Consider the following 27,871-nt stretch of genomic DNA (forward strand, 5'->3'; position numbering starts at 1 on the left):
CTTCAGGTGAATATAATTTTCATTGCATTGTATGAGGTTATTCTTCTTATCTACACTTGGGAGGTATACTGATGTTGTGCCAGGTGGTAATGTCTTAACTTTTTTTGTTATTTCCTGTTTCACAGCTTCGATGCTCTGGAGCCTGGTGTTGTCGCCAAGGAGCATTCAGACTCAGTCTGGACCAGGTTTCAGCTGCTGCACAACGCTGACATCCTTCCTCCCATAGATGGTCTGCCTGTACAAGCACCACCTGGACTGGACACAGCTGGACAAATGTATATTTTTGAGAAGATCAAGACATCACATGCCCTGCCCCAAAGTCAAGGGTAGGACAGAAACAGGCTCCCCGAATATAGATTTCCTTGGTCATGCGTGGTTCGGGCGGACCATTCATCAGCACTATCTACAGTACCTCTATTCAAATGACTCTCTCCTAACACACACACACACGCCATAAGTTGCTGCTACAATAAAAACATTTTATCCTGCTGCTCAGCCACTTTACCCCTGATTGTAAGCATTTAACTATCTCATTTATCACTGATATTGTTATTGATATTCTTGTATGTACTGTATATTATTTTATTTATACTGACACTATTTCTGATATTGCTAATGGGCAAGTGCCCATTTGGCTGTACCGTTTGCACCTTCTGTTGAGACCCATCCACTTAGCAAGACGTGGTTGGGGGTTATAGCATTTCTTTCACATGACCCATCAATTTAGACAAGTGTGTCTGGGTAACACCATCTAATATTTATCAAATATTTTTATCTGGACACTTTCTGTTTAACAGGAATTTATCCTTATTGTAGGCTACTACCACTTTTAGTCTTAATCTTTACTACACTACTCTCTGTTTCGCACATGACCTCACATGTGAATCCTTAAAGAGATGGGTGGGGCTAAAGCATGTGAACAATGCTGAATGGGTGTAGACAAAGGAGAGCGTTGCAGTAGGTACCAAAACATTCAAAGGCCATTTTCTCAAAAGTGAGTTTACAAATTTGCAAACTTTCAAAGCAGAATTACTTTCCCAATGTTCCTCAAATGCAGTGTATGATATATAATTTTTTTGTCTCTACTTTTATCCAATGTGAAAAAATATATATAAATATATATATTTGCAACATAAGACCGATTTGAGCCGGTCGGTCACATACACAAAATGGCACAGATCAATTTCTTTGGCTTCCCAGAGTCTGTTTGGCAAAATTCTAATGAAGAAGAAAAAACATTTGTAGAAAACATAACCATTAAAAATAACTCCCTGTTTTAATCATACTTGATTTACTCATACGATTAAGAGACGTAAGATTATGTTACATAACTAGTGTAGATAATCCATTTATCCAGGGAGGCTTAGCGGTTAGAGAGCTGAGTCAGCAACCGGAGGGTTGCCAGTTCGAATCCCGGGTCAGACGGGAAAAATCTGTCAGAAAGTTGGTATCAAATCCTAGATGCCATTTCCTGCAGTTGTGCCCACTTCACCTCCCCACAACAACAGCTCCCAGGGCATCCAGTGTAGCATCTCTCCAAAACCTTTATATATGTATGTGTTTCTTTCGGAGGGGTTGGGTTAAAAGTGGAAGTCATACTTTGGTTGGACCAATAAAGTGATCATATCTAATTTAGAACACCAGGCAGTCACAGTTGAGAGGCATCGAGTCAGAGGTCAACAGCTTTCACTGCTGTGATTTCACTGGACACGTTCCAGGTCGCCATTTTTCTTTCTTTTTTCTGTTTTAAAGGAGAGTGGAGTTCAACTCATCTTCACTATATTCATTTTTTTCAGATGGAGACAGTGATTAAACCAGGGGGTAGAGCCTTTACCGTTTGAATCCCGGGTCTGACAGAAATAATCTGTCGGGAAGTGATCTGGTAACAGGAGGGTTGCTGGTATCAAATCTTAAAATACCACTGCCTACCGTTGTGCCCTTTAGCAAAGCACTTAACCTCCACAACAACAATTGTCCACGGGCGCCCAGCGAGGCAGCCCTGCTCCAACCTGTTTATGTATGTGTGCCTTTCAGAGGGGTTTGGATAAAAGCGAAGTGAAAGTTCAGTGATTTTAATCTGTAGCTGCAACCTGAGATTGTATCTTTTTTTCCAGGTAGTCTTCATGCAGTCACACCGTGCATATCGTCTTTGTGACCGGCCAGTGAAATAAACTAGAGGAAACACTGCTATGACCTCTGCAATAAAGGATTTTCCATTCAAAAGAAGATCTGAACAATTAAAACAAATACCAGCTTTTTCTACATGAACAGAAAAGTAAATTAAATTAAATTCGATATGGGACTTTGCCAGGTGTAGGGAAAGGAAGTAGCTTTTCAGACTTGTAGAAGTGTAGGTGTGCTTTCTTAAGTAAGCGGTGGACAGTGGAGTGGTGAACTAAGGTCACAGCTCCCACTCTTCCTGTCACAATTATTCATGATAAATCTAAGAGTGGGTTTCAATAGAAGAATACAGGGGTCAATGAAACCTCGAAAGCCATTCATTTTCAATGGAGGAAAGCAAGGTGGGCAGGGGGGACTGTTGTGCAATGCGAGCATGGGCGAGGAAGCGTGAACAGGATGGTACCAAAGTTGGGGAAAGCTGAACTTTATGCAAATACTCAATGATATTGAACAGTTGAAGCTAACTATAGCTTCCAGCGCTACTGGATTGGCTGTTGATACCTAGCACTACCTAGCCTGCTTGCTAGCACCCACATGAGGGTGAAGCTAACGTGGTTATCCACATTATCACGTTCATAGGAAACCCACTTTTTATTTAACCTTTATTTAACTAGGCAAGTCAGTTAAGAACAAATTCTTATTTACAATGACGGCCTAGAAACAGTGGGTTAACTGCCTTGTTCAGGGTCAGAACAAACGATTTTGTCCTTGTCAACAATCCAATGCTTCTAAATACATGACAGGATGTGTGCAAGTGCACACTTTAGGAGAAGGTTGGAGAATCTCAACCTTTGGCCAGGCCCCAAAACTCAAATCAGTTTCCTTCCTTGTAACCAATTTCCTTGATCTGTAAGGAAAGTGGGGAATGCAATTGGGCCTGAGCCTGACTGTAGCCTGGCTAGGCAGTGTCCACTTTCCACTCGACATTGCGGTCATCTAGTGCTTCATATATATAAGCTAGGATAAGGACGTAAGGGATGCACGTTTATTTTCCAGTATTAAGTCAGAGGCATCCACCTCATTGCTTTCTAATGTGGCTTTCTCGGCCCTCTCCCTAGAACAAAGACTCTCCTGTTCCTCTTATGAAGTGGGACTCTGTTGACCATGCTCAATCAGAAAACAAGAGCGCGGTCCTTCAATGGCTAGCCCTGGAAGTGGGACTACATAAGCAAACAAGGACTAAAGAGATCACACTGCAAATCACAGCCACAGAGAGCAATGGAGCGGTATTGCTTTGTGAACTTCTCCTCAAACACATTTCAAATATTTAGGGTATTTTGTGCAAGGGAAACTTTATGGAGCACGAAAACACCTCAGCTAAAAATAACTGCTCTCATGCTCTATAAAGGATTAATGAATGTTACCAAATAAATGTATGGTTATGTCACACAGTTAAGCCACATGAATCTCTCTAGAGCATGATATACGGTTATAGATGATTTGTGAAGCATCTATGTAGTGCTTATGAAGCCTATATGAAGGATTTATGAAGCCTTTGTAAGATGCACTTCAAATAAAGCAGGACCATCCTCAGTTTGGAAACCAAGTCTCCATTCCTCAGTTTGGAAACCAAGTCTCCATTCCTCACGAGATGGCGCCGACAGAGATGGGCGCCTCGCTTCGCGTTCATAGGAAACTATGCAGTATTTCGTTTTTTTTATGTATTATTTCTTACATTGTTACCTCAGGAAATCTTAAGTCTTATTACACACAGCCGGGAAGAGATATTCGATATAAGAGCAACCAGGAATACGACTTTCCCGAAGCGTATCCTCTGTTTGGACCACCACCCAGGACAATGGATCGGATCCCAGTAGGTGACCCAAAAACGGCGCCGCAGAAGGGGTGGACAGAGCGGTCTTCTGGTCAGGCTCCGTAGACGGGCACATCGCTCACCGATCCCGAGAATACTACTCGCCAACGTCCAGTCTCTTGACAACAAGGTAGATGAAATTAGAGCAAAGGTTGCCTTCCAGAGAGACATCAGAGATTGTAACATTCTCTGTTTCACGGAAGCATGGCTCACTCGGGATACGTTATCGGTACAGCCACCCGGTTTCTTCAGCATCGTGCCGACAGAAACAAACATCTCTCTGGTAAGAAGAAGGGCGGGGGTGTATGCCTTATGATTAACGAGTCATGGTGTGATTGATAGCAACATACAGGAACTCAAGTCCTTTTGTTCACCTGACCTAGAATTCCTTACAATCAAATGCCAACCGCATTATCTACCCAGAGAATTATCTTTGATTATAATCACAGCCTTGTATATCCCCCCAAGCAGACACCTCGATGGCCCTGAAAAAACTTCATTGGACTCTATGTAAACTGGAAACCATATATCCTGAGGCTGCATTTATTGTCGCTGGGGATTTTATCAAAGCTAATATGAAAACAAGGCTCCATAAATTTTATCACAATATCAAATGCGCGACCCGGGCTGGCAGCATCCTGGATTATTGCTACTCCTACTTCCGCGATGCATACAAAGCCCTCCCTCGCCCTCCTTTCAGCAAATCTGACCATAACTCAATTTTGTTGCTCCTAGCCTATAGACAGAAACGTAAACAGAAAACACCCGTGCTCAGGTCTGTTCAACGCTAGTCCGACCAACCAGATTCCACGGTTCAAGATTGCTTCGATCGCGTGGACTGGGATATGTTCCGGATACCTCAGACAACAACATTGATGTATACACTGATTCGGTGAGTGAGTTTATTAGCAAGTGCATTGGTGAGGTTGTACCCACAGTGACTATTAAAACCTTCCCCTACCAGAATCCGTGGACTGATGGCAGCATTCGCGCAAAACTGAAAGCGCGAACCACTGCATTTAATCATAGCAAGGCGACCGCAAACATCACCGAAAACAAACAGTGTAGCTATTCCCTCCGCAAGGCAATCAAACAAGCTAAGCATCAGTATAGAGACAAAGTAGAGTTGCAATTCAACAGCTCAGACACGAGACGTATGTGGCAGGGTCTACAGTCAATCACTGATTACAAAAAGAAAACCAGCCCCGTCGGACACCGAGGTCTTGCTCCCAGACAAACTAAACAACTTATTTGCTCGCTTTGAGGACAATACAGTGCCACAGCCCGCAACCAAAACCTGCGGGCTCTCCGTCACCGCGGCCAACGTGAGTAAAACATTTAAACGTGTTAACCCTCGCAAGGCTTCCAGCCCAGACGGCATTCCTAGCCGTGTTCTCAGAGCATGCGCAGACCAGCTGGCTGGTGTGTTTATGGACATATTCAATCAATCCCTATCCCAGTGTACTGTTCCCACATGCTTCAAGAGGGCCACCATTGTTCCTGTTCCCAAGAAAGCTAAGGTAACTGAGCTAAATGACTACCGCCCCGTAGCAATCACTTCCGCCATCATGAAGTGCTTTGAGAGACTAGTCATGGATCATATCACCTCCACCCTACCTGACACCCTAGAGCCATTCCAATTTGCTTACTGCCCCAATAAGTCCACAGATGACGCAATCGCAATCACACTGCCCTAACCCATCTGGACAAGAGGAATATCTATGTAAGAATGCTGTTCATCGACTACAGCTCAGCATTTAATACGATAGTTCCCTCCAAACTCGTCATTAAGCTTGAGACCCTGGGACAGTAGTGGAGAAGGTGTAAAGTTAAGTTCCTCGGCGTACACATCACGGACAAACTGAAATGGTCCACCCACACAGACAGCATGGTGAAGAAGGCGCAACAGCACCTCTTCAACCTCAGGAGGCTGAAGAAATTTGGCTCGTCACTGAAAACACACAAACTTTTACAGATGCACAATCGAGAGCATCCTGTCAGGCTGTATCACCGCCTGGTAAGACAACTGCTCCATCCACAACCGTAAGGCTCTCCAGAGGGTAGTGAGGTCTGCACAACGCATCACCGGGGGCAAACTACCTGCCCTCCATGACACCTACACCACTCGATGTCACAGGAAGGCCAAAAAGATCAGCAAGGACAACAACCACCCGAGCCACTGCCTGTTCACCCCGCTATCATCCAGAAGCCGAGGTCAGTACAGGTGCATCAAAGCTGGGACCGAGAGACTGAAAAACAGCTTCTATCTCAAGGCCATCAGACTGTTAAACAGCCATCACTAACACAGTGGCTGCTGCCAACATACTGACTCAAATCTCTAGCCACTTTCATAATAAAAAATGGGATATAATAAATGTATCACTAGTCACTTTAAACAATGCCACTTTATATAATGTTTACATACCCTACATTACTCATCTCATATGTATATACTGTAGTCTATACCATCTGCAGCATCTTGCCTATGCCGCACGGCCATCGCTCATCCATATATTTCTAAGTACATATTCTTATTCATTCCTTTACACTTGTGTGTATAAGGTAGTTGTTGTGAAATTGTTAGATTACTTGTTAGACATTACTGCACGGTCGGAACTAGAAGCACAAGCATTTCGCTACACTCACATTAACATCTGCTAACCATGTGTATGTGACCAATAAAATTTGATGTCTCCATTCCTCAGTTTGGAAACTTGGGCCAGGAAGTGAAAGACACTGAAAATAGAAGTAGGGCTATCAGTTGCAGCCTAATCAGCCAAAGATGGGAGGAAAGCGTGAACGAGGGCAAACACAGGTACCCCGGGTCACGCCATCGTAACTTTGTTGTATCCATAAGACACGCGGTGCGGATGACTTCCCTGTGGTTATACCATGCCCTATAGCATGAACAAGCTCGCTTGTGTGACTGACTCAATGACTACATGTGTCTGTCTGTGTACCAAGTCGACTGTGGCTCTTCTATCGAAACGAACAGGGAGGATATAGATCCTTTTCAACTGTCACTTCTCGGAAATTTGTAGTGAGTTTTCACATTGCCTTCATTAACAGTTTCAGGTGCTATGTCGTTAAATAACTTACTACAAATATACCGAACATACACCAAACATTCGGATACATCACACATATGTATGTATTCTAACATACAATACAAACACCGACATGTATATACAACTTTCACATTTTGTAATCTCAGAGGAATAGGCCTATATTTATTAAAATGTGTAAAGATGAAAGAAACAAGCAGTTTTATGTTATAGTCTGTCAAATTTTCTTTCTAGGATATGCCTACTCCTCCCACGATTTTCATTTAAATCTGGTGATAGGTTATATAATTTGGTCACAAAACCAAGTCCAAGCGAACAAAACAAACATGGATGCTTAGCTAATTTTCTAACTGGCTAAAATGGTAGGGAAACCATGAGAAGTACAAAACCAAATTAAAGAGAGACCAGTTCGGTGTTTTAGCCTGTGCCATAAGGGAACATTCCATTAACATGGCTCTCACATAAAGGCAGTCTCTAGCCTACCACCCACACCCTCTTTCCTCCCTCTCCTCAGTCAGCCTCTATACCACACATAAGTAATTCATTGGCTTTCACATCTAAAACAACCGGCTCTGTTACCAGGCTCAAATGAACAGGCGGCAGTGCCAAGAAGAAAAACATAGAATGCTTAAGAGTAAAACATAGCCACAACCTTCGGTCCACGCTGATTAGCAAAAACACATTTATTGCAACCCTGACCAAAAATGATCAAATAAATGTAAAATTGGACAAAAACACCGTCTCTAGCATGGGGGAATTGAGCAAACAATTGTTTGTAAAACTGTATACAGTGCATCCGTGTAAAAAAGAAATAAATGTGTTGTGAGATTCTTAAAAACAGTATATTGTGTCAGTTTGTGGACGGTAAGCACAACAGACCCCCGTTTTTAGATGTCCTTGCTTGGGAACAGAGTGACCTTGCAGAAAAAGGATTTCTGCTTCGAGCTATATTGCTTCTTCACGCTTTCCTCTCAAGTCTTATCTTCTTCCCTCTCTCTGTGATACATTTCCTCATTTCAGCCCTCGTTTAAAAAAAAAAAAGTGTTAAAAAAAGCTGTAATTGTTCAATTCTGAGGACTCCTGCGAGGACAGTATGGTGATGACTTGATACTGAGAAAAAAACCTCTTCACTGGTGTTTCATGTCCTAAATTGTCTCCTTTCAAAAAGACAGAACTGAACTGAGTCTATTCTCAAGGACACACATAAAATCACAGCTTTATTTTTTATTTTGAAGGACAAACTAGAGAAGAGAGGAGGATGATAATTCAAACAATAAAATAATTATTCAGTTCTATCCAGCCAAACATTTATGACCCAATTTACAACACACAGCCAGCAAAGCCTTCTACGGTAAGACAGCTCGTTCATCACCAATTGACTGTTACTTTCTCCATCTGTGCACCTGTTCTCTCACACACACAGACACACTAGAGGTCAACCGATTTAGATGTTTTAACGCCGATACGGATTATTGGAGGACCAAAAAAAGCTTCCCACAAAAAGTTGGGTGAATTTTAGCCCATTCCTCCTGACAGAGCTGGTGTAACCGAGTCAGGTTTGTAGGCCTCCTTGCTCACACACGCCTTTTCAGTTCTGCCCACAAATTTTCTATAGGATTGAGGTCAGGGCTTTGTGATGGCCACTCCAAAACCTTGACTTTGTGGTCCTTAAGCCATTTTGCCACAACTTTGGAAGTATGCTTGGGGTCATTGTCCATCTGGAAAACCCATTTACAACCAAGCCTCAACTTCCTGACTGTTGTCTTGAGATGCTGCTTCAATATATCCACATAATTTTCCATTGTCATGATCTATTTTGTGAAGTGCACCAGTCCCCTCCTGCAGCAAAGCACCCCCACAACATGATGCTGCTACCCCCGTGCTTCACGGTTGGGATGGTGTTCTTCAGCCTTCCCCTTTTTCCTCCAAACATAACGATGGTCATTATGGCCAAACAGTTCTATTTTTCTTTCATCAGACCAGAGGACAATTCTTCAAAAAGTACGCTCTTTGTCCCCATGTGCAGTTGCAAACCGTAGTCTGGATTTTTATGGCGGTTTTGGAGCAGTGGCTTCTTCCTTGCTGAGTGGCCTTTCAGGTTATGTCAATATAGGTTTCGTTTTACTGCGGATATAGATACTTTTGTACCCGTTTCCTCCAGCATCTTCACAAGGTCCTTTGCTGTTGGTCTGGGATGGATTTGAACGTACTTTGGTGCAAAAGGTGCATCTCTAGGAGACAGAACGCATCTCCTTCCTGAGCGGTATGACGGCTGCGTGGTCCCATGGTGTTTATACTTGGGTACTATTGTTTGTACAGATGAACGTGGTACCTTCAGGCATTTGGAAATTGCTCCCAAGGATGAACCAGACTTGTGGAGGTCTACAATCATTTTTCTGAGGTCTTGGCTGATTTCTTCTAATTTTCCCACGATGTCAAGCAAAGAGGCACTGAATTTGAAGGTAGGCCTTGAAATACATCCACAGGTACACCTCCAATTGACTCAAATGGTGTCGATTAGCCTATCAGAAGCTTCTAAAGCCATGACATTTTCTGGAATTTTCCAACCTGTTTAAAGGCACAGTCAACGAAGTGTATGTAAACTTCTGACGCACTGGAATTGTGATACAGTGAATTATAAGTGAAGTAATCTCTCTATAAACAATTGTTGGAAAAATTACTTGTGTCATGCACAAAGTAGATGTCCTAACCGGCTTGCCAAGTTTGTTAACAAGAAATTTGTGGAGTTGTTGAAAAACGAGTTAATGACTCCAACCTAAGTGGATGTAAACTTCCGACTTCAACTGTACCATGTTGTAGTCTCTAGTTTTATCCAATGTAAAAAACAGAAATTCAAATGTTGCTACATAAGACCGAATCCAGGTGGGGGGGGGGGTCACATTGTCTTGCAGACAATTTTTTTTGTGAGTTTCCTCCTAATACAGGATGTGGAAGGAATCGTATGGGGTATCATCATCACACCTGTTAATACCTATTTTCTATAACTTTGTGGGAAATCTATTTCTTATTGCAACAGCAAGTAAAATATGCCCTTTGTGTTTTATAGAAATGCAAGGTGTTTAATGTGAATGATTTTATGCTTACTGCTAATGTTTTTATACTGTCTATTTTTTCATGTTTTACATACATTTTAAGTATGTTTCTTCGTAAAATGGTCTAAGGGGGAGTGTGAGAATATTTGAAGATAAATACACAACGCAGAGGACTAAAGGTCAAGAGGGAATTAATGATCAATGGAAATAGTTGTTTTTCTGTAATGGGGAACTGAATGGGTCAGGGACACAGGAGGAATTTCAGTCCGGGACTCATAGCTACATGTGGGAAGTTCTCATTGGTTCAAATTGTCTATACATTGAGCCTGAAATGGGATACTTGTTAGCCCAATTTTACTGTAAGGAATTCTAAATTGGTCAACCACAGGCTAGAGTTGGGTTATAAACTACATCTACGTCTCTTTGTTCAGAGGAGAAACAATTAAGGACAGGAAATAATGAACATCTAAGCATAACTATGATTTTTTTCTCTTTGAATATTTTTTATTCTCCCCTGATTTGCTTTGGGGTCTGTGTTATTGAAGAATAACATCAACTGCTAACAGTTCCCAGTTTCCTTGAAAGCAGCATAAAACGCAAGGTTCCCTTCACCAACTCAAATCTGTGTGAAGCTAGATTCAGTGCTCTAGTCTACATTAAAACCAAATATCGATACAGGTTGGATGAGACAGCATAGATGAGGTTGGCACTGTCGACTTTGAGAAGCTCCGACGCGACATGCATCAAGGGAACCTATGTCATTAGTGGTGGTGAGATAAGATACATTGTCAGACTAATTTGCAATTGACATAGCCCCACATTAAGAATATGTGATGGTGAGTTTAGAAGACGATCAGAAATACTGTTACAAGGTTTTTCAATAGACTGCCATAGGCCCAAATAAAAAAGTAAACATTGGTTGTTAATTACATAATTTATTTTCACATGGTTGGGGCCACAGGAATTTTGAGATATCAAAATGGGGTCATGGGTCAAAGAAGTTTGGGAACCCCTGATCTACACTGATTGAAGTGGATTTAACAAGTGACATCAATAAGGGATCATAGCTTTCACCTGGTCAGTCTGTCATAGGAAGAGCAGGTGTTGTTAATTTTTTGTACACTCAGTGTGTGAGTGTATAGTCATGTAAGTGTGCAGAAAGACAGTGCAAACATAAAATAGGGTCAGTTCAGATATTCCGTGTAGCCATTCTGTTAGCAATTTAGCAGTCTTATGCCTTAGCTGTTCTGGAACCTGTAAATGTCAGACTTGTTCAGACGTGCCAACCCTGTCCAACTTTTTACAAATTGGAGATTCAACTCACGCGCGTTGCACACGCCAAATTGGGGTTCTTTCCCCCGCACGCTCGTGCCATGTTGTTTGTGAGTCTGATCGCAATTATAGAATTGTACCAATTCAAGACTATAAAAAGGTTTGAATACTTTCTTGACAGCATTCCATTTACAAATATGATAAACGTCATTAACAAGATGTAATTAGAAAGAACACACAAAGGGCCTTTATACTTTGAGTTTTTTTATTTTATTAAACAAATAATTTGTTTCGGTACAAACGTCTTATTTTTTTTTTAAACTCGGATATGATAAGAACAAATGTTTGAAGCAGAGCAGCAGCATCAAATAAACATGTTTTCCATAATAAAAACCAAAAGCTATGATAGGAAACAAAATCTTCTGGAGACCTTCAAATGTTCAGGAAATCATTTCCTAGATAAATTTGCCTGGTAGCAAGCAGATTTAGCCTTACGCAGCAGGGCATCAGGGTAGACTTCTCTGTGGCAAACAGTTCCTCTGGCAATCATTGAAACCTTCTTGGTAACGAGGGGACTCAGCATGTCTGTACTGAGGGAGGCTCTGTACTGGGTTTTGTTCTTGGAAACGAGACTGACTATCCGTTCGCAGTCTTCATTGCTGTGGAATATGACCAAAATCCCCAACATCACAGTCAAAAGGTGGGAGTAGACCAGGCTGCCCCCCCCCCCCCCTCCTCTTTTCATTGTGCGGATTTCTCTCCAGGCCTGGTCCGTGCGCATGTTCACCAGACTCTGCCCTAATGTATTTTCTTTGCAGCGCATACATAATTTCAGATTTTCGAAATTGATCAAATCTCAAATCTAGTCCAAAGGCATTTTAGAAGCATTGCCTCTATAGCTGATACCAGACACTTATTCATTCTTCATTGCGCAGTCTTCTAAACTCCCGACTCCATTTAATTACAAGATATTTATATTTGATTATACTTTTGTAATGCTTTTTGTGACGTGGATCATAATTACAGTTATTGTCTATCAGGTTGCGTGATCCTCGTAATGTTACGTGGAAAATACAACTAATGGGACGCAGGATTAAATGTATATCACACTCGCACAAATGCGACCAGTTATTTTTCGTATCTGCATTTCATTTCTTTCACTAGCAAATGTGAGTGAACTGCTGGTACTTTAGAGCCCACTGAATGTCCATCTTATGTTCATTAATGTTAGATTGAAACAATTAGTGTTTACCTTTCCACAACACACAGAGTCGAAAAGGGATTTGTCCATGTGTCTACGTACAGCTGACAGTCGGCAATCTCAGCATCACAACAAACAGGAGGAGGGGCAGACACGGGGTAGCGACGTTTAATAATTATATATCATTCTCCATGTCCGTTGGCACAAACTCTGTACATGTCTGTGTGTTGTAGCTCGAGATTCGGGATGTTAAATTTACACAGTGGATTTCTTTTTTATTAAAATGTTTAAAAAAAAGATACAATAATTATCAGGCCCTATTCATTTCTGCGTACCTTTAACTTCGATCTCGTACCTGCGTACATGGACAGAGAATTGCGTAGTTGCACCGGTATCGCTTGTTCTCTCTGCTTCTGCACGGCAGTCTATGGCTTAGGTGGTTGGAGTCTTTAATGACTTTTCCGGACTTCCTTTCACACCGCCTGATATAGAAGTCCTGGATGGCAGGGAGCTCAGCCCCAGTGATGTACTAACGTTTTAAAAAACTTCACATTCTTTAAAATCTTTCTAAACTATAACTATATAAATGTTCCCATACATTTCCATAAAATAACTCCCCATTCAAGATGGAGACACCAAACCAACTGTCACATGTTCAGGATATCCTATCAATCAACCAATCCAATCATTCCATCTATCTATTCTTTGCCATTTAAGATACAAGACCAACTTTCAAACATTCAGGCTATGCCAACTTCAAATTGTTTAAAACGTTTATGAAATATGGCATTTAAATAACCATAAAATAGCATAAATGGGGGGGGGGGGGGGGGGGGGGGTGAATTGCATGACTGAGGTACATTTCATTCGAACACAGTCTTTCAACCATGGTCCTAAACACATGTTTGAATCCCAATGAAATGACAAATCATTCAAATTCAATCCATATGGCAGTTTATTTTGCATTCCTTCTAACAGTGGCTTCAGAAAGTACTCACACCTTTTGACTTTTTCCACATGTTGTTTTACAGCCTGAATTTAAAATGGATTAAATTAAGATTGTGTCACTGGCCTATATATGTGTGGACAACTATAAATACCTAGGTGTCTGGCTAGACTGTAAACTCTCCTTCCAGACTCATATTAAGCATCTCCAATCCAAAGTTAAATCTAGAAATCGGCTACTTATTTCGCAACCAAGCCTCCTTCACTCATGCTGCCAAACATACCCTCGTAAAACAAAACTGACTATCCCACCGATCCTTAACTTTGGCGATGTCATTTACAAAATAGCCTCCAACACTCTACTCAGCAAATTGGATGTAGTCTATCACAGTGCCATCCGTTTTGTCACCAAAGCCCCATTTTCTACCCACCACTGCGACCTGTATGCTCTCGTTGGCTGGTCTTCGCTACATATTCGTCGCCAAACCCACTGGCTCCAGGTCACCTATAAGTCTTTGCTAGGTAAAGCTCTGCCTTATCTCAGCTCACTGGTCACCATAGCAACACCCACCTGTAGCACGCACTCCAGCAGGTATATTTCACTGGTCACCCCCAAAGCCAATTCCTCCTTTGGCTGCCTTTCCTTCCAGTTCTCTGCTGCCAATGACTGGAACGAATTGCAGAAATCACTGAAGTAGGAGACTTATCTCTCTCATTAACTTCAAGCAGTGGCTGTCAGAGCAGCTTACCGATCGCTGCAGCTGTACACAGCCCATCTGTAAATAGCCCATCCAACCAACTACCTACCTACCTCATCCCTATATATATATATTTATTTTTTTGTTCTTCTCTGCTCTCACCAGTATCTCTACTTGCACATCATCATCATCACATCTATCACTCCAGTGTTAATTGCAAAATTGTAATTACTTCGCCACTATGGCTTATTTATTGCCTTACCTCCATTCTTCATTTGCAAACACTGTATAGAGATGTTCTATTGTGTTATTGACTGTACGTTTGATTATTCCATGTGTAACTCTGTGGTGTTGTTTTTGTCGCACTGCTTTGCTTTCTCTTGGCTAGGTCGCAGTTGTAAATGAGAACTTGTTCTCAACTGGCCTACCTGGTTAAATAAAGGTGAAATAAAAAAATAAAAATAAACCCAAACCCCAAAATGTCAAAGTGGAATTATGTTTTAGGAATTTTTACAAATTAATAAAAAATGAAAAGTTGACATGTCGAGTATTAAACCCCTTTGTTATGTAAAATATATGGCAAGACCTGTAAACGGCTGCCTAGCAATGATCAACAACCAACTTCACAGAGCTTGAAGTATTACTTAACCTCTATGGGCTAGGTGGGACGCTTGCCATTTTTCTCGTAAAAAAGCGATAATATTCCGACCGGGAAATCATTTTTTATTACAAAGAGAGTGAAAGTAAAAGCATGCTATCCCCTCATGCACGAGCCTCAGTCTAATGGCCCTCTGATAGAGCACTTGCCAAACGCGCTAATGTGTTTCAGCCTGGGGATGGAATTACATCGTTCAGCTTTTTCCCGCCTTCTGAGAGCCCATGGGAGCCGTAGGAAGTGTCACGTCATGCCAGAGATCCCCTGTATTTGTTAGAGATGATCAAGGAGGGCAAGAAATGGTCAGACAGGCCACTTCCTGTAAGGAATCTTCTCAGGTTTTGGCCTGCCAAATGAGTTCTGTTATACTCACAGACACCATTCAAACAGTTTTAGAAACTTTAGGGTGGTTTCTATCCAAAGCCAATAATTATATGCATATTCTAGTTACTGGGCAGGAGTAGTAACCAGATTAAATCGGGTACGTTTTTTATCCGGCCGTGCAAATACTGCCCCCTAGCCCCAACAGGTTAAAGAATAATGTGCAAATATTGTAAATCCAGGTGTGCAAAGCTCTTAGAGACATACCCAGAAAGACTCACAGCTTCTTTACCCCCTTTGTCTCCCCAATTTTCGTGGTATCCAATTGGTAGTGACAGTCTTGTCTCATCGCTGCAATTCCCATACGGACACGGGAGAGGCGAAGGTTGAGAGCCGTGCGTCCCCCGAAACACAATCCGACCAAGCCACACTGCTTCTTGACACAATGCACACTTAACTCGGAAGCCAGCCACACCAATGTGTCGGAGGAAACACCGTACACCTGACGACTGTGTCAGCGTGTACTGCGCCCCGGCCCGCCACAGGAGTCACTAATGCGCATTAGAACAAGGACATTCCTGCCGGCCAAACCCTCCCCTAACCCGGATGACGCTGGGCCAATTGTGCGCCGCCCCATGGTCCTGCGACAGAGCCAGTACTCGAAAACAAGAATCTCTAGTGGCACAGCTAGCACTGCGATGCAGTGCCTTAGACCACTGCGCCACTCGGGAGACCCTTAAAGTGGATTTAACATGTATTGACTCAGGGGTGTGGATACCTATCTAATCAAGATATTACAGTTAGTCATTTTTTTCTCAATCTACACACGATACCCCATAATGACAAAGCGAAAACAGGTTTAGACATTTTCAAAAACAGAAATAACTTAAGTATTCAGACCCTTTGCCATGAGACTCGAAATTGAGCTCAGGTGCATCCTGTTACCATTGATCATCCTTGAGATGTTTCTACAACTTGATTGAAGTCCACCTGTGGTAAAATCAATTTATTGGACATGATTTGGAAAGACTTACACCTGTCTACATAAGGTCCCAGAGTTGACAGTGCATGTCAGAGCAAAAACCAAGCCATGAGGTCGAAGGAATTGTCCGTAGAGCTCAGAGACAGGATTGTGTCGAGGCACAGATCTGGGAAAGGTACCAAAAAAATGTCTGCAGCATTGAAGGTCCCCAAGAACACAGAGGCCTCCATTCTTCTTAAAAAGTTTGGAATCCACCAAGATACTTCCTTCACCTTCAACGACCCTAAGCACACAAGACAACGCAGGAGTGGCTTCGGGACAAGTCTCTGAATGCTCTTCAGTGGCCCATCCAGAGCCCAGACTAGAACCCGATTGAACATCTCTGGAGAGACCTGAAAATAGCAGTGCAGCGACGCTCCGCATCCAACCTGACAGAGCTTGAGAGGATCTGCAGAGAAGAATGGGAGAAACTCCCCAAATACATGTGTGCCAAGCTTGTAGCGTCATACCCAAGAAGACTCGAGGTTGTAATCGCTGCCAAAGGTGCTTCAACAAAGCATTGAGGAAAGGGTCTAAATACTTAAGTAAATGTGATATTTCAAAAATAAGGCTGCAATGTAATAAAATGTGGAAAAAGTCAAGAGATGTGAATACTTTCTGAAGGCACTGCATTTCTATAATCGAATTTCAGTCCTGTGTGCATACATTTCCATATGGGTGGTCCCAGCAGTAATCGAACCCACAATCCTTACGTGGCAAGTGCCATGGTCTTGCAGCTGAGCCACAGAGGACAATGGGGTGTTACTTACCGAGTTGGTCCCCAGGACCTGCAGGTCTGGCTCCCGGGACTCCAGCAGCTTGGCCACCATGTGGAGGAAGCTCTCCACAAAGGGCTTGATGCTCTGGGAGTGACAGGCCATCAGGAGCTGGTCCAGAGCCTCCATGGCGATGACCACGTACCTGCATGGGTCAACAGTGTTAATTACTTTCAGTATATTTATAAAATGGTTCAGGTAGCAGAGTAGCCATTCTGGTTGCCTAACGACTCAAACTGAATTCTTCCACTGCTCTGTTTGTTGCGACATAATTCAGTCTGAGACTGCCATTGTTGAAGTAGTCTGTGGTGATGTCAAAATGAGAGGTGTTGTACAAAATTAAGTCATCAGCGATTGGAAAATCTCTAACCAATCAATCAGAGTATCAAAGCCAATGACACATTTTCTAAATGCCGCATTACCCAAATGTGTTCCATCTCAGTATTTCTGGGACCAATCAGAATGGTTAAAATGTGTTTGTGTTCTAGAAATAGTTGGGGAAGTACTTTCCACAAAGCATTTCGCAACACATTAAATCATAGGAGAGAAATTAGAATGACTATAAAACCAGAGTCTCACAAAGCGACTTTTCGTAATACAAGTATGTTTTAAAGGGGGATTTTCTAAATGATTACACAACACAGTGTGGTCTGGGTCGAATTGCAGTGGGGTTGCCAGATCTCTTTTTTTAAAAGTAAAAAATTAAGAGTACAGATTGTTGTATCAAATCAAATTTTATTTGTCACATGCGCCGAATACAACCGGTGAAGACCTTAACCTGTTAGGGCTAGGGGGCAGTATTTGCACGGCTGGATACATTTTTTTTACCCGATTTAATCTGGTTACTAATCCTACCCAGTAACTAGAATATGCATATACTTATTATATATGGATAGAAAACACTCTAAAGTTTCTAAAACTGTTTGAATGGTGTCTGTGAGTATAACAGAACTCATTTGGCAGGCAAAACCCTGAGACATTTTCTGACAGGAAGTGGATACCTGATGTGTTGTATTACCTTTAAACCTATGCCATTGAAAAACACAGGGGCTGAAGAATATTTTGGCACTTCCTATTGCTTCCACTAGATGTCACCAGCCTTTACAAAGTGTTTTGAGTCTTCTGGAGGGACATCTGACCGAACAAGAGCCATGGAACGATGATGGCCCATTAGACACCTGGCGCGCGAGTTCATGTTGGGTACCCTCGTTCCAATACGTTATAAAAGAGTATGCATTCGTCCACCTTGAATATTATTCATGTTCTGGTTAAAAAAGGCCCTAATGATTTATGCTATACAACGTTTGACATGTTTGAACGAACGTAAATATATTTTTTCCCCTCGTTCATGAAGTTAAGTCCGGCGGGCTTAGATCATGTGCTAACAAGACGGAGATTTTTGGACATAAATTATGAGCTTTTTTGAACAAAACTACATTCGTTATGGACCTGTGATACCTGGAAGTGACATCTGATGAAGAGAATCAAAGGTAATGGATTATTTACATAGTATTTTCGATTTTAGATCTCCCCAACATGACGACTAGTCTGTATCGCAACGCGTATTTTTCTGGGCGCAGTGCTCAGATTATTGCAAAGTGTGATTTCCCAGTAAGGTTATTTTTAAATCTGGCAAGTTGATTGCGTTCAAGAGATGTAAATCTATAATTCTTTAAATGACAATATAATATTTTACCAATGTTTTCTAATTTTAATTATTTAATTTGTGATGCTGACTTGACTGCCGGTTATTGGAGGGAAACGATTTCCTCAACATCAATGCCATAGTAAAACGCTGTTTTTGGATATAAATATGAACTTGATAGAACTAAAAATGCATGCATTGTCTAACATAATGTCCTAGGAGTGTCATCTGATGGAGATTGTAAAAGGTTAGTGCATCATTTTAGCTGGTTTTATGGTTTTGGTGACGCCTGTCTTTGAATTGACAAAACATTACACACAACTCTTGTAAATGTACTGTCCTAACATACTCTAAATTTATGCTTTCGCCGTAAAACCTTTTTGAAATCGTAAAACGTGGTTAGATTAAGGAGATGTTTATCTTTCAAAGGGTGTAAAATAGTTGTATGTTTGAAAAATTTGAATTTTGACATTTATTTGGATTCAAATTTGCCGCTCTTGAAATGCACCTGCTGTTGATGGAGTGCACCACGGGGGGGACGCCTAGCGTCCCACCTAGCCCATAGAGGTTAAGTAAATGTGATATTTCAAAAAACTGCTTTTGAATTGTTATTATGGGGTATTGTGTGTATATTGATGAGGATTTTTTCAAATCCATTTTAGAATAAGGCTGCAATGTAATAAAATGTGGAAAAAGTCAAGAGATGTGAATACTTTCTGAAGGCACTGCATTTCTATAATCGAATTCCAGTCCTGTGTGCATACATTTCCATATGGGTGGTCCCAGCAGTAATCGAACCCACAATCCTTACGTGGCAAGTGCCATGGTCTTGCAGCTGAGCCACAGAGGACAATGGGGTGTTACTTACCGAGTTGGTCCCCAGGACCTGCAGGTCTGGCTCCCGGGACTCCAGCAGCTTGGCCACCATGTGGAGGAAGCTCTCCACAAAGGGCTTGATGCTCTGGGAGTGACAGGCCATCAGGAGCTGGTCCAGAGCCTCCATGGCGATGACCACGTACCTGCATGGGTCAACAGTGTTAATTACTTTCAGTATATTTATAAAATGGTTCAGGTAGCAGAGTAGCCATTCTGGTTGCCTAACGACTCAAACTGAATTCTTCCACTGCTCTGTTTGTTGCGACATAATTCAGTCTGAGACTGCCATTGTTGAAGTAGTCTGTGGTGATGTCAAAATGAGAGGTGTTGTACAAAATTAAGTCATCAGCGATTGGAAAATCTCTAACCAATCAATCAGAGTATCAAAGCCAATGACACATTTTCTAAATGCCGCATTACCCAAATGTGTTCCATCTCTGTCCCAACCCATCAGTATTTCTGGGACCAATCAGAATGGTTAAAATGTGTTTGTGTTCTAGAAATAGTTGGGGAAGTACTTTCCACAAAGCATTTCGCAACACATTAAATCATAGGAGAGAAATTAAAATGACTATAAAACCAGAGTCTCACAAAGCGACTTTTCGTAATACAAGTATGTTTTAAAGGGGGATTTTCTAAATGATTACACAACACAGTGTGGTCTGGGTCGAATTGCAGTGGGGTTGCCAGATCTCTTTTTTTAAAAGTAAAAAATGAAGAGTACAGATTGTTGTATCAAATCAAATTTTATTTGTCACATGCGCCGAATACAACCGGTGAAGACCTTAATGTGAAATGCCTACTTACAAGCCCTTAACCAACAATGTAGTTAAGAAAAATACATGTTAAGTAAAACAAATTATAATAATTAAAGAGCAGCAGTAAAATAACAATAGTGAGACTACATACAGGGGGTACTGGTACAGAGTCAATGTGCAGGGGCACAGGTTAGTCGAGGTAATTGAGGTAATATGTACATGTACTGTAGGTAGAGGTAAAGTAACTATGAATAAATAAAAAACAGTAGCAGCAGCGTAAAAGAGGGGGTGGGGGGGTGGGGACAACGCAAATAGTCTGGGTAGCCATTTGATTAGCAGTTCAGGAGTCTTATGGCTTGGGGGTAGAAGCTGTTAAGAAGCCTTTTGGACTTAGACTTGGCGCTCCATTACCACTTGCTGTGCAGTAGCAGAGAGAACTGTCTATGACTAGGGTGGCTGGAGTCGGACAATTTTTAGGACCTTCCACTGACATCACCTGGTATAGAGGTCCTGGATGGCAGGAAGCTTGGCCCCAGTGATGTACCAGTCCGTACGCACTACTCTCTGTAGTGCCTTGCGGTCGGAGGCAGAGCAGTTGCCATACCAGGCAGTGATGCAACCCGTCAGGATGGTCTCGATGGTGCAGTTGTAGAACCTTTTGAGGATTGGAGGACCCAAGCCAAATCTTTTCAGTCTCCTAAGGGGCAATAGGCTTTGTCATGCCCTCTTCACAACTGTCTCGGTGTGTTTGGACCATGATAGTTTGTTGGTGAAATGTACACCAAGGAACTTGAAGCTCTCAACGTGCTCCACTACAAACCCGTCGATGAGAATGGGGGCACGCTTGGTCCTCCTTTTCCTGTAGTCCACAATCATCTCCTTTGTCTTGATTACGTTGAGGGACAGGTTGTTCTCCTGGCACCACATGGCCAGGTCTCTGACCTCCTCCCTATAGGCTGTCTCATCATTGTCGGTGATCAGGCCTACCACCGTTGTGTCGTCGGCAAACTTAATGATGGTGTTGGAGTCATTCCTGGGTGAACAGGGAGAACAGGGGGGGACTGAGCACGTACCCCTGAGGGGCCACCATGTTGAGGATCAATGTGGCAGATGTGTTGTTACCTACCCTTACCACCTGGGGGCGGCACGTCAGGAAGTCTAGGGTCCTTAGTGCCCTCAAACCGCATCACTAAGCTATGGTGCTGAACACTGAGCAGTAGTCAATGAATAGTACTCTCACGTAGGTGTTCCTTTTGTCCAGGTGGGAAAGGGAATTGTGGAGTGCAATAGAGATTGCATCATCTGTGGATCTGTTGGGGCAGTATGCAAATTGGAGTGGGTCTAGGGTTTCTGCGATAATGGTTTTGATGTGAGCCATGACCAGCCTTTCAAAGCACTTCAAGGCTACAGACGTGAGTGCTACAGGTAAGTGAAGGCACTTGCCAGTTGGTCAGCGCATGCTCAGAGTACACGTCCTGGTAATCCATCTGGCCCTAGCTGCCTTGTGAATGTTGACCTGTTTAAAGGTCTTACTCATGTCGGCTACGGAGAGCGTGATCACACAGTCGTACAGCTGATGCATGCTTCAGTGTTCCTTGCCTCGAAGCAACCATAGAATCATTTAACTCATCTGGTAGGCTCGTGTCACTGGGCAGCTCGCGGCTGTGCTTCCCTTTGTAGTCTGAAATAGTTTGCAAGCCCTGCCACGATAGTACGATTCAATCTTAGTTGACGCTTTGCCTGTTTGATTGTTCGTCACTTTCTTATAACTGTCCGGGTTAGTGTCCAGCTACTTGAAAGCTGCAGCTCTACTCTTTAGAGCAGTGTGGATGTTGACTGTAATCCATGGCTTCTGGTTGGGGTATGTAAGAATGGTCACTGTGGGGACGATGTCATCGATGCACTTATTGATGAAGCCAGTGACTGATGTGGTGTACTCCTCAATGCCATCGGAAGAATGCCGAAACATGTTCCAGTCTGTAGCTTAGCATCTGAGTCATCTGACCACTACTGTATTGAACGAGTCACTGGTGTTTTCTGCTTTAGTTTTGTTTGTAAGCAGGAATCAGGAGGATATAATTATGACCAGATTTGCCAAATGGGGCGTGAGGGAGAGCTTTGAACAGATCTCTGTGTGTGGAGTAAAGGTGGTCTAGAGTTTTCCCCTCTGGTTGCACATTTAACATGCTGGTAGAAATGAGGTAAAACAGATTTAAGTTTCCCTGCATTAATTATTGGTGTCCTTTTCCCTGCATTAAAAGGACAATATACCATTGTTTTTAGAAAGACCATTTGGAAAATTAATTTTGTATTGAGTGAATGTATATATTGGTTGTCTTAAATTTGATAAGACATGAAATTGTAATGAACTGAAGGTTATTTGTCGCTGTAAAATTTTGGAAATACACGATATACTTAATGTAAATGAAAATAATAATTATTTGAAGAAGAGGCCACAAGAAGACAGTTAACCTGTTGGGTCTAGGGGGCAGCATTTGCACGTCTGGATAAAAAAAATGTACCCGATTTAATCTGGTTACTAATCCTACCCAGTAACTAGAATATGCATATACTTATTATATATGGATAGAAAACACTCTAAAGTTTCCAAAACTGTTTGAATGGTGTCTGTGAGTATAACAGAACTCATTTGGCAGGCAAAACCCTGAGACATTTTCTGACAGGAAGTGGATACCTGATGTGTTGTATTGACTTTAAACCTATCCCATTGAAAAACACAGGGGTTTAGGAATATTTTGGCACTTCCTATTGCTTCCACTAGATGTCACCAGCCTTTACAAAGTGTTTTGAGTCTTCTGGAGGGAGATCTGACCGAACAAGAGCCATGGAACGGTGATGTCCCATTAGACACCTGGCGCGCTACTTCATGTTGGGTACCCTCGTTCCAATACGTTATAAAAGGCTATGCATTCGTCCACCTTGAATATTATTCATGTTCTGGTTAAAAAAGGCCCTAATGATTTATGCTATACAACGTTTGACATGTTTGAACGAACGGAAATATATTTTTTCCCCTCGTTCATGACGAGAAGTCCGGCTGGCTTACATCATGTGCTAACGAGACGGAGATTTTTGGACATAAATGATGAGCTTTTTTGAACAAAACTACATTCGTTATGGACCTGTGATACCTGGAAGTGACATCTGATGAAGAGAATCAAAGGTAATGGATTATTTACATAGTATTTTCGATTTTAGATCTCCCCAACATGACGTCTAGTCTGTATCGCAACGCGTATTTTTCTGGGCACAGTGCTCAGATTATTGCAAAGTGTGATTTCCCAGTAAGGTTATTTTTAAATCTGGCAAGTTGATTGCGTTCAAAAGATGTAAATCTATAATTCTTTAAATGACAATATAATATTTTACCAATGTTTTCTAATTTTAATTATTTAATTTGTGACGCTGACTTGACTGCCGGTTATTGGAGGGAAACGATTTCCTCAACATCAATGCCATAGTAAAACGCTGTTTTTGTATATAAATATGAACTTGATAGAACTAAAAATGCATGCATTGTCTAACATAATGTCCTAGGAGTGTCATCTGATGGAGATTGTAAAAGGTTAGTGTATCATTTTAGCTGGTTTTATGGTTTTGGTGACCCTGTCTTTGACTTGACAAAACATTACACACAACTCTTGTAAATGTACTGTCCTAACATACTCTAAATTTATGCTTTCGCCGTAAAACCTTTTTGAAATCGTAAAACGTGGTTAGATTAAGGAGATGTTTATCTTTCAAATGGTGTAACATAGTTGTATTTTTGAAAAATTTGAATTTTGACATTTATTTGGATTCAAATTTGCCGCTCTTGAAATGCACCTGCTGTTGATGGAGTGCACCACGGGTGGCACGCTAGCGTCCCACCTAGCCCCAAGAGGTTAATTAGTTTATTGGGGTAGGGGTTGTTTCAAGGTCAATGGTCACTCAAAGGTCACTTACCCGTAGCGGTGGCGGACCACATCTCGGCTCAGTCGCTCCGCCAGGTAGGCCCCAATCCTGTCCAACTTCTCCGGGGCTGAAACCGCATAGAAGGTGAGCTTCTCCATGTCTGACTTAGACAGGCCATCCTGAAAGAGTAGTACAAGGGGTTACAGAAGCACCAATCGTAAGAACATTGTCAAAAACTGAGGTAAAAGGAGAGGTTTGTTGTTTTTGTTTTACGGTGTGCCATAATGAACATAATGCACTTGTTCAGTCCCCCTCATGGATTACAAAGGAATGTAATAGGGTGGAAAATCCCTCTAGCTTAAATTTACAGCAATTGAAATCCATGAGCGGAGTGAACAAATCAGGAAGATGAGTGGCGAATCGGAATTCAGCGACGTAGTAATACCATAAGGGTGGGCAGGGAAGTCATTTTCAGGGACGGCAGTTCGAAAAGCAGATTCTGCCACCTTTAAAATAATTATAGCCCAATCAGCACTTGAATTGGACAGGGAATTAAAAATGGACTTTCAATTCATGAGAAAGGTCCAATTCAACACCACTGAAAATGCCCCCAATTCCAATACAGTACCAGTCAAATGTTTGGACACACCAACTCATTCAAAGGTTTCTCTTTAATTGTACCATTTTCTACATTGAGGAATTATAGTGAAGACATCAAAACTATGAAATACATGGAATCATGCAGTAAGCAAAAAGTGTTAAACAAATTTCAATATATTTTAGATTCCTCAAAGTTCCCACCCTTTGCCTTGACAGCTTTGCACACTCTTGGCATTTTCTCAACCAGCTTCACCTGGAATGCTTTTCCAATAGTCTTGAATGAGTTCCCACATATGCTGAGCACTTGTTGGCTGCTATTCCTTCACTCTGCGGTCCAACTCATCCCAAATCATCTCAATTGGGTTGAGGTTGGGTGATTGTGGGGGCCAGTTCATCTGATGCAGCACTCCATCACTCTCCTTGGTCAAATAGCCCTTAACCTTTCTGGGCTAGGGGGCAGTATTTTCACGGCCGGATAAAAAACGTACCCGATTTAAACTGGTTACTACTCTTTCCCAGAAAGGAGAATATGCATATTATTAGTAGATTTGGATAGAAAACACTCTGAAGTTTCTAAAACTGTTTGAATGGTGTCTGTGTATAACAGAACTCATATGGCAGGCAAAAACCTGAGAAAAATACAATCAGGAAATGAAAATCTGGTGCCTGTAGATTTTTCAAGTCATTGCCAATCGAACACAGTGAGTTAGGGTTCATTTTGCACTTCCTAAGGCTTCCACTAGATGTCAACAGTCTTTAGAAAGTTGTTTGAGGTGTCTATGATGAACAGAGAGCGAACAAGAAGGTGGGGAAGTTGGTGAACCAGGGAAGGACATCAGTTCATTGGCGCGCTTTCACGTGAGAGGTAGCTGTGTTCCAAAACGTTTTTCAAGACACTGGAACCGTCTGGTTGGAATATTACTGAAGTTTCACGTTAAAATGGCACTAAAGATTGATGCTATACAACGTTTGACATGTTTGAACGAACGTAAATAACTTTTCGTCGTGACATTTTCCTCGCGCGTTTAACATTTTGAGTAGCTTACTGAACGCGCAAACAACATGGAGTTATTTGGACATAAATTATGAACTTTATCGAACAAAACAACATTTATTGTGGACCTGGGATTCCTGGAAGTGCCTTCTGATGAAGATTATGCATTTAGATGACTCCAAAATGGCGGGTATCTGTAATTGCCTGATGTATTTTCTGAGCGCAGTACTCAGATTATTACAAAGTGTGCTTTCCCAGTAAAGTTATTTTGAAATCTGTCAATGCGGTTGCATTCAGGAGATGTTAATCTATAATTCTTTGAATAACAGTTTAATATTTTATCAACGTTTATGACGAGTATTTTTGTAGATTGTTGTGCTGATTCACCGCAGTTTTGGGGGAAATACATTTTCTTAACGTCACGCGCTAATGTAAAATGGGGTTTTTGGATATAAATATGAACTTGATAGAACAAAAAAATGCATGTATTGTCTAACATAATGCCCTAGGAGTGTCATCTGATGAAGATTGTCAAAGGTTAGTGCATAATTTTAGCTGTTTTTCTGCTTTTGGTGACGCTTGTCCTTGCATTGAAAATGGCTGTGTGTAATGTTTTGTCTATGTACTGTCCTAACATAATCTAACTTTATGCTTTCGCCGTAAAGCCTTTTTGAAATCGGACAACGTGGTTGGATTAAGGAGATGTTCATCTATAAAATGGTGTAAAATAGTCGAATGTTTGAGAAATTTAAATGATTAGATTTTTGCTGTTTTGAATATTACGCCATGCTATCTTGTCAAGGAATCCCGTTAACGGGATCCTCTCTCGAAGGGGTCCCCAACAGGTTTTAAGCAGCCTGGATGTGTGTTGGGTCATTGTCCTGTTGAAAAACAAATGATAGTGGGACTAAGCGCAAACCAGATGGGATGGTGTATCGCTGCAGACTGCTGTGGTAGCCATGCTGGTTAAGTGTGCCTTGAATTCTAAATAAATCACAGACAGTGTCACCAGTAAAGCACCCCCACACAATCACACCTCTCACAAAGACACGGCGGTTGGAACCAAAAATCTCAAATTTGGATTTATCAGCCCAAAGGACAGATTTACACTGGTCTAATGTCCATTGCTCGTGTTTCTTGGACCAAGCAAGTCTCTTCTTATTGGTGTCCTTTAGTAGTGGTTTCTTTGCAGCAATTCGACCACGAAGGCCTGATTCACACACTCTCCTCTGAACAGTTGATGTTGAGATGTGTCTGTTACTTGAAATTTGTGAAGCATTATTCGGGCTGCAATTTCTGAGGCTGGTAACTCTAATGAACTTATCCTCTGCAGCAGAGGTAACTCTGGATCTTCCTTTCCTGTGGTGGTCTTCATGAGAGCCAGTTTCATCATAGCGCTTGATGGTTTTGCGACTGCACTTGAAGAAACTTTCAAAGTTCTTGAAATGTTCCAGATTGACTGACCTTCATGTCTTAAAGCAATGATGGACTGTCATTTCTCTTTGATTATTTGAGCTGTTCTTGCCATAATATGGACTTGGTCTTTTACCAAAACAGGGCTATCTTCTGTATACCACCCCTACCTTGTCACAACACAACTGACTGGCTCAAGCGCATTAGGGAAAGAAATTCCACCAATTAACTTTTAACAAAGCACACCTGATAATTGAAATGCATTCCAGGTGACAAACCTCATGAAGCTGGTTGAGAGAATGCCAAGAGTGTGCAAAGCTGTCCTCAAGGCAAAGGGTGGCTACTTTGAAGAGTCTCAAAAATAAAATGTGTTTAAATTAACACTTTTTTGGTTACTACATCATTCCATATGTGTTATTTCATAGTGTTGACGTCTTCACTATTATTCCACAATGTAGAAAATAATAAAAATAAAGAAAAACCTGGAATGAGTAGGTGTGTCCAAACTTTTGACTGGTACTGTACGTCAACCCGATGTGTGGGCGGTGGAAGTTATGGAGTGTCGTCCTTGAATTTAAATCATTTAGCCGCTAACGTTTGGGTCAGAAGGGGGACGGGAGAGAAGAGAGTGTTTGAGAGTTGAGGTATTAAATCAAGGCTCAGAGGTAA

At 41.8% G+C, this 27,871-nt stretch overlaps 1 protein-coding gene across 2 annotated transcripts in view; it reads right to left on the bottom strand.

The window, feature by feature from the left end:
* Positions 1-27,871, bottom strand: part of efr3a (EFR3 homolog A (S. cerevisiae)) — a 253,752-nt gene that overhangs the window by 169,898 nt on the left and 55,983 nt on the right. The window contains exons 4-5 of one of the 2 annotated variants that reach the window (XM_082960689.1): positions 24,247-24,374; positions 19,515-19,665 (exon numbers count right to left, since the gene is read on the bottom strand). In XM_082960689.1, the coding sequence (XP_082816815.1) occupies positions 19,515-19,665; positions 24,247-24,374 (279 nt within the window). Of the gene's footprint in view, positions 1-16,995; positions 17,151-19,514; positions 19,666-24,246; positions 24,375-27,871 lie in introns of those variants that run through there. The other variant, XM_014139103.3, reaches the window with a different exon arrangement.

Source organism: Salmo salar, chromosome 14 (assembly GCF_965601325.2).
Source record: "Salmo salar chromosome 14, fSalSal1, whole genome shotgun sequence".
Taxonomy (NCBI): domain Eukaryota; kingdom Metazoa; phylum Chordata; class Actinopteri; order Salmoniformes; family Salmonidae; genus Salmo; species Salmo salar.